This window comes from Eleutherodactylus coqui, chromosome 3 (assembly GCF_035609145.1).
Source record: "Eleutherodactylus coqui strain aEleCoq1 chromosome 3, aEleCoq1.hap1, whole genome shotgun sequence".
Classification (NCBI taxonomy): Eukaryota; Metazoa; Chordata; class Amphibia; order Anura; family Eleutherodactylidae; genus Eleutherodactylus; species Eleutherodactylus coqui.
Window position 1 is genome coordinate 151710180 of NC_089839.1, and position 10809 is coordinate 151720988.

Sequence of the window (10809 nt, forward strand, 5' to 3'; positions counted from 1 at the left end):
TACGGCATGACAACTTTTGCCTGTGGGTAGCCCACTGTGGCGGTATCGTAGTAAATAGAGACATTTCTTGGAGAATGTAGGGCTGTAGTTTTAATATATTTATTATGACATGTAACAGTTGTTACACTTAGTTTTGATACTAGTTGAAGGGTGAGTTTTATATCCTTTCTTTAGTCTTTGATGAATGGACAAGCAGCAGCAGATGTAGTACTAGGAGACCATAACTACACTGTATAAAAATTGGAAACCGTGGATTTCTATATGGTTCTATAGTGAGGATATAAATGTGATTTATCTCTTAGGTTTTTGTCATAGGTTTGCACGCACAGTTTTGTATGTGAAAGCTCATTACATGAATGCACTCATACTGTAACAATGTTGTTTGCCTGACGTTGTACCATAATGACTTCTCCATAATTCTCACGCTCTTCTTTTTTTTAATTCAAAGTGACTTCAGTGACTCAGAGTGATTTTATTATTTTTTTTTTTCTCTCGTTTTTTTCTCAAAAACAACTTTTTCAACAAACCAATTGATCCCCAGACTGGATCCCAGTGGATTTTACACTTGAACATTTCTACAAGTCTACAGCTGCTTCTAAGGACTCTAAAGGCATTTTCCTGATTTGAAAACCTTTTTTCAAAGGGTTAAAGATATTCGTATTTGATTCTTTCTGGGAAAGTGTTTTTTTTTTTTTTTTTATTATTCTTTCCTACAAGTTCACGTTATTAGTTTAGCCGACACAGGTCTGAAGAAGCGACGACACCATTTCTTTGTCTCTCCCTGTGCTGGGCAGGAGGGCTTCTGTACAGAGGGATGGACAGCAGTGCTGCTTTTCACACATTTAAGAATAAACTAAAGTAGTTTTCAAGAGGAGTTTTGTATACTGGAGTTTCACATGTGTTTATTATAATGGTTTGCTGAAACTGGGCCATAATGGGGAAGATATCGGATACTTTTGTTGAATAGAAGTTCTTATTATTGGAAGATTTTGGGAAATTCTAGCGCGGTGACACAATCTTTTGAAAAATTGAGTATTGTCTGAGTTACGAAAAAGGTCTGTTTTATTTGCAGAAGCAGCGTCACAGCTGCTCATAATCTGTTCTTGTTTTGTAACTCCTTTCCATTCAAAGGATTGGGACTCAAACACATCACCCAATATAGTCCACGGACTGAGGTCGTTGTTTTTTGTTTTTTTCCCCTAATATTGGACAACACAATTAATGATCAGTCTTCAGCACCTCTGAAATGCAAAGGGGATGAAATGTATAAAGCCACCCTAAAGGGGTTGTCCCACTTCTAGCTGTTTTGGTGCAGGAAGCAGTCAGCGCCATAAATTGCGCAGTGGCCCAGGTTGATACTGCACTCTAATAGGACTCAGTGTGTATTACCAGCCTGATCGACTGCGCAATGTGCAGAGCGGTCTTCTTGCAGCAAAGCAGCTAGAAATAGGACACCCCCTTTAGCATACATGTTTTTTCTAGGATCTGTAACACTATATTTTATTATAAAACTGTATTCTCTAAAATGTTGTTTCCCACTTGAAAATAGTTGTTGAGCGCTGTGTGTAAAAACTAGTTTAAGTGAAGGTCCGTTTACTTGGAACGATAATCGTTCAGTCTAAATGCAGCCAACGATCGAATGATAAATCAATCACTTTTCGTTCATCCGTTTTATGCCGGCATAAAAATCATCGTTGGCTCGTTCGGTTTAAATAGCAATCGTTCGGTTGTTCTCGTTGACTGAACGATTTCATCTGAACGAGCCAACGATGTATGTGCCTGTGTGAATAGGCTACACGAGTGAGCTTGACATCGTTGGCTCATTCAATTGAAACAGCGGCTTGTCTACACAGACCTTAAGAGTGATGGTTGCCCATAGCAAGTATAGCAGAAGGCAGCTCGCATTTGGCATGGTAAGAAAATGAAGGATAGCCTGTGATTGATTGCCGTGGGTGATGCCACTAGTTTTTATTCATTACCGCCACTGTTAAATATTTGAAATAACTGGCTGCATAATAATAAATTCTATTCTCATGGACAAGAAAAGACAGTCTGTTTAAAAATGGCAGCGGGGGGTGTGATGACGTTCAGAAGGCCATAGCTGCATTTGCATTATGCCTGCAAGTCTCGGCATCCTCAATCCCTATGATGCTCTTAGCTTGGGAGGCAAATCCCTCAGTTGGGCCGGAACTTGCAGCCATAATGTAGATGCTACCGTGTGGCCATTTGAATGAGGCCTAATGCTAACAGTATCAATAGGTGGGTTTAAAGAACCAAGACGATAATGGGCTAAAAGCAAAAAAAAACAAAAGAAAAAGCAAATTGAAGGCATTTTATAGTACTGTATAACAGAATTTTTTTGCTGTAACCTTGTAAGAGGTGAAGACTAGTGAACTAGTTTAGTGTACAACATTTAAAGGGATTCTTATTAGGTAGGTGTAAGATAGCAGAGCTTGTGTAGTGCTCATTCTCTAAAATATAATTAGGCAGATTTACCATAACACAATTCACCAGTTTTAATGCACACATGGTGCTAGTAAATTCTTGCATGCTTTGCACCAAATTTATGTGTTTTAGCCCCTCTAGACACTGATGGTGTATGCCACTGCATTTAGGCCACAACCCTAAGTTTGCACCAAAACTTTGGCACAAAATCTGATGTAAACTAAGCCAACTAAGGTTAATTTCACAAGGCTGAGTGCGATATCGGGCTGTGAAACTCCACGTGATATCCCGCTCGCCAACATGCGATGTCCCTGTGGATGTGAGGCGTTTTTGTGTTTAAAACCGCTGTGCATCAATTCGGGGAATAGGATTACCGAGCACTCGCAAAGAGAATGGGGTTCATAATCGTGTGAGATGTGTGCATCAAGCTACGCACTAATCTCACACTATTTTCTCGACTGTGAAAACTGCTCAACAGCTACTATGCTGGATGAGACAGCGTATCATTCAGCAGCGTCACTAATGAGTCCAGCACATTTTAGGACTGTCTAGTCTAACGGTCCTTTTACACTGAACGAAAATCTCATGATTCTCGTTTGCGTGAGCTGCTCACCTCACCACCAGCAGCTCGTTCGCTTTCAGGCAGCCTTTTGTTCGCCTGTGTTTAGACTGAACGATATCCTTTGGTCTAAACGAGCTATAACATTGCACTGTCTAACTAGTAAAATAATATTACAACACGACCCCTGAGCTTGGACGAGTGCAAGCACGCTTCTTGCATGATTGATTAACTGCTTTGGACAACAAGGGAAGTTTTATTTTAGACAGTTTTGATAACTCTAACCATTGTGTTATAACTCGTGCTTATCCTTAGGGTGGGTTCACACAGGGCGGATTCCCGCCGAAAAACTCGCAGTTTGGCCGCAGCAAAAACTGCGAGATTTCCGCCGGGAGAACCGCTGCCCGGCCGCTTGCTTTTCCATTGCGGCCGGCGCTCCCATAGAGGAGAGCACGGCCGCGACGTAAATAAACAAAAAAGGAAAGGTAAACAGACATGCTCAATCTTTGGAAACCGGATTTACCGCAGCGGATTAGCCGTCCCGTGTGGACGAGATTTCTGAGAAATCTCATCCACATGGCTGGCTAATCGCGAGATTAGCGGCCGCGGGCGGATCTGCTGCGGCAAAACCGCGGCAAATCCGCCCTGTGTGAACCCAGCCTTACTGTCTGACTGGTGCAATTCATGAACTATTCTGTGGAAGCATCCAGCACATGCAGTCTGTTTAAAGAGGTTTTCTGGGGAGAATACGATTGATGATCCTGATCCTCAGAATTGGTCATCAATAGGTGATCAGCTGGGGTCCATCGCTCGGGACCCCAGCTAAGCGGATGCATGCGGTCAGCGCCGCAAATACAGAGAGGTCGGAGCAGAAGTCTCTGCCCTAACTTCTGTGTAGTGGCCGACGCTTGCAACTGCAGGCACGGCTCACATTGACATTGACATTAACTGTGCCTGCAGTTACAAGTGCTGGCCACTACACAGAGGTCAGCGCAGAGCCTTCTATTGCTTCCGCTCCAACCTCTCTGTATTTGGGGCCTGCTTAGCTAATCGGTCGGGTCCTGAGCGACGGACCCCAGCCGATCGCCTATTGATGACCAATCCTAAGGATTCCTCCACCAGCACCACCACCACGTGTCGGATGCTTCCCCAGAACAGTAAGGATAAGCGTGAGTTATAACACAATGGTTATGTTTATCAAAACTGTCTAAAATAAAACAGTCCTTGTTGTCCAAAGTCGTTAATTTCTTGTAATTTCATTAATCTGCTCTGGACAAAAATTGAAAGCTGCGCTGTGGCTGCTGGGAGCAACAACCATTTGTGGATACAGGGTGTGCTATGTACTTTAGACCATAAGCACTCGTACACTCTGCTGCTATACCTATGTAATAACAAACGGACAATCCCTGAATGACTAAAACCAGTGTACATGCTTTGTTACTATGTTGCTGAAATGTATGTGGTTATTCCGACACTTCTTGTATAAAACTGTACTGTACAAAATGATCTGATCCTGCTCTTCTGCATTTACTAATGTAGGACAAAAGCTTTCTGGGCATCTACCTATTTGTATATAAACTTTGTAAATCTGTTTTCAAATATAGCTTCCAATTTTGGTCAGGTAAGTCCTGGCTGCGTTTTGTTGTCTTTTGTCCATCTTTTAGTTGATGCTCACAACAGGGTTGAGTTCCTTTAAAATATTTTGCCATTATACTTCCAGCCTCTGCCCTTTTTGTTGGAAATCAGTGGCACCTCAGGACTTGACAATACATCCCCCGTTGTAAGGCCGGCTTCACGCAGGCAAGAAAATTGTGTGAAATTTGTGTATTGCAAGACGCACAAATATGAGCCCCTTCTTTTGAATGGGGTCATACACATGAGCGATGTTTGCGGGGCAGGAAACGCAGTGTGGCATGTCCTATCTTGGAGCATGCTCTCGCATCGCATCTCCCATTGTTATTTAATGGTGCCGGTGTCCACATTGCACGTGAAAGCGATGTGAGGTCTCTCATTGAAGACTAGAGTAGAAAATCTGTGATCCTCTGCCGCGGCTGTCAGCCATGTCGGAAGATTGCTACTTCCCCCGAAGTAATACGAGGCGGTTTTGAATAAAACTGCTTTGCGTTTGCAGGGAATTGCATGTTGGAAAGTGCGACATCGGGCCATGTTTCCTGTCCATATCACACTCGCCTGTGTGAAGTTAGCCTGAGGCTTTTAGGATTAAGAATATGAGAAGAATTGGAGCTCCTTCATACATCCGTATTGTTAGAGCATATTGCATGCATGTAATACGCTGTACCAATCCGCCATAGGCTCCTATGTTCCTGTTCACACATATTGCATGACTGCGTGACTGTGTGTTGCGGGATGTTCTTGTGAAGACTGCATAGCCTATTAGGGCATGTGGATGATATAGATGGGATTCCCCACTCAACACCCACCAAGGTCAGATGAATGCTAGAGGGCTGGGGAGGGTGAAGAGCCCATTAGTACTTTCTGCATGTAGGTTCTACACACAACGTTGGGCCAGGAGCGGTTGTGGCAGTATGACGGGGTCAAGGGCTGCTTCCATATAGTTGTCATCCTCATATCTCATTACTGCTGGACCTCGAGCTTGGGACGGTATTTGTGGTAGGTGAACAATACTCAAGCTACCTGCACACGTGTATTAGGTGCATATCTTCCGACCACATAGCTGTAGTCTAATACAGTACCAGCAAGCTTGAGGGTGAGATTTTAAAGGAACAAACAGTGTCCGTAATCAAAGGGTGCCATGCACTGATGAATCCAACATGCTATAGATTCAAAGAACAAAAGTAAGCCTCATAGACATAAGCATTCCCCTTCCTCCCAGCAATGTTGCGAGGTAAAAAAAATAAGTTTCTGTGAATTCATCGGCCATTGCTTTTGAGGGGACAGTCAAAGACATCCAGGCCGTGCGATGTTTCTTGTTGAAATCAACACTTGCTGATGCTCTGACACCCGTGAAACAAGCGCCGGAGGATCAGAATTTTAAAAAAAAATGATGCGCGGCATCACATCCGCAGGTAAAACACATGTTGACAAGCTTGATATCAGGCTGGGTTTCTCGTCCCAACATCGAGCTCGCCCATATGAATGTAGCCTCAGAGAAACGCTCCACTAACAAGAATCCACTTGAGCTGTAAAACTTGACTTTTGTTTCTCCATGCTAAAAAAAAATAAAATTGATACACACCGCTGTGGGAGGTATTGCAGTTTACGTGTTTCTGATTATGTCCTTACTAAGGCCTCTCTCATACAGGGGCTTTTAACCGCGATTAACGCAGCGGTTTGAATGCTGCCTTAATCGCTATATGATGTTCCCATTGAAATTAATGGGGCCTCGCAGATATTTGAGCTTGGAGAAACTTCTTGTTATATCATTTTTGTTGAGCTATTTAAAGGAGATGTCCCGCGCCGAAACGGGGTTTTTTTTTTTTTAAACCCCCCCCCCCCCCGTTCGGCGCGAGACAACCCCGATGCAGGGGTTAAAAAACCCACCCGCACAGCGCTTACCTGAATCCCGGCGGTCCGGCGTCTTCATACTCACCTGCTGAAGATGGCCGCCGGGATCCTCTGTCTTCATGGACCGCAGGGCTTCTGTGCGGTCCATTGCCGATTCCAGCCTCCTGATTGGCTGGAATCGGCACGTGATGGGGCGGAGCTACACGGAGCTACACGGAGCCCCATAGAGAAGAGGAGAAGACCCGGACTGCGCAAGCGCGGCTAATTTGGCCATCGGAGGGCGAAAATTAGTCGGCACCATGGAGACGAGGACGCCAGCAACGGAGCAGGTAAGTATAAAACTTTTTATAACTTCTGTATGGCTCATAATTAATGCACAATGTACATTACAAAGTGCATTATTATGGCCATACAGAAGTGTATAGACCCACTTGCTGCCGCGGGACAACCCCTTTAACCCTTTAACGTCACAGGGCGTAAGTTTACAACCTGGCTGTGGGATACTTAAGGCAGCAGGAAGTAAACTTACATCCTATGGATGGCTTAGAATCAGAACCTGTGCCATCCATGATAAGAAGAGCGATCCCTGTTGTTAATCCCCCACATGATACAATCTATACAGATGTAAAAGATGACGTCATTGGCCCTCCACAATGTAATCAGGAAGGGCCGCTGGGTTCAGACGCCAGATACCGGTGTCTCGGTTTACCATGGCCTATGATCGCTTTTGAAGTACTACAATGCATTATCATAGCTGTTATGGACCCAACAAAAACATAAATGTAAAAAAATAGTGTAACCCCCCCCCCTCCCCCACAAAATAATGTATGTACACAAAATTAGTATCACTAAAAACTAGTTCGCCACACAAAAATTAAGCCCTCCTACAGCTATGTTGACAGAAAAATAAAAGATGGCTTTTGAAAAGTGCATATGAAATCACCCTGAAATATCGTTGCATCCTTTGAGCTAAAATAGGCCGCGTTCTCAAGGGGTTAAAGGGAACCTGTCACGTGCCCACAGCACTATAAACTAAGTTATGCTACAGTTGTTAGGGGAGGTGACGGGGAAGTTGGGTGATGCAATCTTTATACTCCCCTGCTCCCTGGTTCCTCCAGTGTCCGCCTCTGTCAATCGCGCTGCACGAAATGGACTGTTTTTCCTATAATTATAGAGGTGGCATTGTTATAAAACTATATTTATTTTTCATTAGAGACTATTAATTGAAAAGTTTTAGACTGATTTGCATATCTGCAAAAGGTTCAGTATGTAGTTGCACAGTCATATGTCACTTATTAGATGTGAATGGGAAGATGGAACAATACCTCTGCAGCGCCACCTATTGGAAGGCAGCATTCCTGCAAGTTAATATTAGACATTTTAGACAAGCCTTATAGCCAAGCCAGAATCCATACACACACAGCTGTTTTAGGGTTTTTGCCCATTAGTGTGCAGTAGGTTTCTGGCTAGGCTAGTGAGAGGCTTAGACGTGGGTCAGGAAGGGTATATTTTGTCCTTGCAGGAATGCTGCTTTCCGAAAGGTGGAGCTGCAGAGGTATTGTAGCATCTTCTCATTTGCATAAACAGTTTTTTTGTGATGTTTTTTGTTAGATTTTTGCCTTTTAGACATTTTCAACACACAATCTGCTCTAGGCATGGAGTTTCTCTTGGGCGGTTTTCCGTTGACCTTTCCATAGGCATGGCTTCACACGGGCGATAAAATCAAACAAGATATGTGCATTTCTAGACACACGAATGTGAACCCTATTCTTTTGAATGGGATCACACACATGTGCGATGTTTTCCTGCATGGCACCGCGATGCAAGGCGGGGAACAAATCGCAGCATGTTCTATGTTGTCAGTGACCTTGCATCGCAGTCCCATTGTTTTCAATGGGCTCAGCGGCAACAGCATTGGCCCCATTGAAAGGAATGAGAGAATCTCCGCGATCCTCTGCTGTGGCTGTGGCAGCTGTCCCGGCGCATCCCTGCATCCTGAAGTGATGCGAGGCTGTTTTCACATGAAAACACCTTGCATCCATGGGGATGTCACATAATTCTGAAGGGTTCACAAATTTTCAAATACCACTGTAAGTTCAGTTACACACTAGAGATGAGCGAGCACCAAAATGCTCGGGTGCTCGTTACTCGGGACGAAATTATCGCGATGCTCGAGGGTTCGTTTCGAGTAACGAACCCCATTGCAGTCAATGGGCGACTCGAGCACTTTTGTATATCGCCGATGCTCGCTAAGGTTTCCATTTGTGAAAATCGGGGCAATTCAAGAAAGTGATGGGAACGACACAGCAACGGATAGGGCAGGTGAGGGGCTACATGTTGGGCTGCATCTCAAGTTCCCAGGTCCCACTATTAAGCCACAATAGCGGCAAGAGTGGGCCCCCCCCCCAACAACTTTTACTTCTGAAAAGCCCTCATTAGCAATGCATACCTTAGCTAAGCACCACACTACCTCCAGCAAAGCACAATCACTGCCTGCATGACACTCCGCTGCCACTTCTCCTGGGTTACATGCTGCCCAACCCCCCCCCTGCACGACCCAGTGTCCACAGCGCACACCAAAGTGTCCCTGCGCAGCCTTCAGCTGCACTCATGCCACACCACCCTCATGTCTATTTATAAGTGCGTCTGCCATGAGGAGGAACCGCAGGCACACACTGCAGAGGGTTGGCACGGCTAAGCAGCGACCCTCTTTAAAAGGGGCGGGGCGATAGCCCACAATGCTGTACAGAAGCAATGAGAAATATAATCCTGTGCCACCGCCATCAGGAGCTGCACACGTGGGCATAGCAATGGGGAACCTATGTGCCACACACTAGTCATTCTGTCAAGGTGTCTGCATGCCCCAATCAGACCGCGTTTTTTTATAAATAGTCACAGGCAGGTACAACTCTGCAATGGGAATTCCGTGTGCACCCACAGCATGGGTGGCTCCCTGGAACCCACCGGCTGTACATTAATGTATCCCATTGCAGTGCCCATCACAGCTGAGGTAACGTCCGATTAAATGCAGGTGGGCTTCGGCCCACACTGCATGCCCCAGTCAGACTGGGGTTCTTTAGAAGTGGACACATGTAGTTACAACTCCGTGTGGACCGACAGCATGGGTGGGTACCAGGAAGCCACCGGCGGCACATAAATATATCCCATTGCATTGCCCATCACAGCTGAGGTAATGTCATGTTTAATGCACGTGGGCTTCGGCCCACACTGCATGCCCCAGTCAGACTGGGGCTCTTTAGAAGTGGACACATATAGTTACAACTCCATGTGGACCCACGGCATGGGTGGCTCCCTGGAACCCACCGGTGGTACATAAATATATCCCATTGCAGTGCCCAACACAGCTGATGTAACGTCAGCTTTTATGCAGGTGGGCAAAAAATTAATTAGATTACACTGTAGGCGAGGGCCCCAAAAAATTGGTGTACCAACAGTACTAATGTACGTCCGAAAAATTGCCCATGCCCAACCAAGAGGGCAGGTGAAACCCATTAATCGCTTTGGTTAATGTGGCTTAATTTGTACCTAGGCCTGTAGGCAGCCCAGTTAAAATAAAAATTGGTTCAGGTGAAAGTTTTAACGCTTTAATGAGCATTGAAACGTATAAAAATTGTTTACAAAAATTATATGACTGAGCCTTGTGGGCCTAAGAAAAATTGCCCGTTCGGCGTGATTACGTCAGGTTTCAGGAGGAGGAACAGGAGGAGGAGGATGAATATTATACACAGATTGATGAAGCTAAAAGGTCCACGTTTTTGATAGTGATAGAGAACGATGCTTCCATCCGCGGGTGCAGCCTACGTATTGCTTAGGTATCGCTGCTGTCCGCTGGTGGAGAAGAGAAGTCTGGGGAAATCCAGGCTTTGTTCATCTTGATGAGTGTAAGCCGTCGGTTGACAGGCGGGTACGCTTATCTGTGATGATTCCCCCAGCCGCACTAAACACCATCTCTGACAAGACGCTAGCCGCAGGACAAGCAAGCACCTCCAGGGCATACAGCGCGAGTTCAGGTCACGTGTCCAGCTTCGACACCCAGTAGTTGTAGGGGGCAGAGGCGTCACCGAGGACGGTCGTGCGATCGGCTACGTACTCCCTCACCATCCTTTTACAGTGCTCCCGCCGACTCAGCCTTGACTGGGGAGTCGTGACACAGTCTTGCTGGGGAGCCAGAAAGCTGTCAAAGGCCTTAGAGAGTGTTCCCCTGCCTGTGCTGTACATGCTGCCTGATCTCTGCGCCTCCCCTGCTACCTGGCCCTCGGAACTGCGCCTTCGGCCACTAGCGCTGTCGGATGGGAATT

At 45.5% G+C, this 10809-nt stretch overlaps 1 protein-coding gene across 2 annotated transcripts in view; it reads left to right on the plus strand.

The window, feature by feature from the left end:
• Positions 1-4629, plus strand: part of TEF (TEF transcription factor, PAR bZIP family member) — a 40630-nt gene extending 36001 nt beyond the window's left edge. For both annotated transcript variants that reach the window (XM_066596365.1, XM_066596363.1), the window contains exon 5: positions 449-4629. In XM_066596365.1, the coding sequence (XP_066452462.1) occupies positions 449-470 (22 nt within the window). In that variant the 3' untranslated portion in view covers positions 471-4629. The remainder of the gene's footprint in view (positions 1-448) is intronic.
• Positions 4630-10809: the final 6180 nt, after the last annotated feature.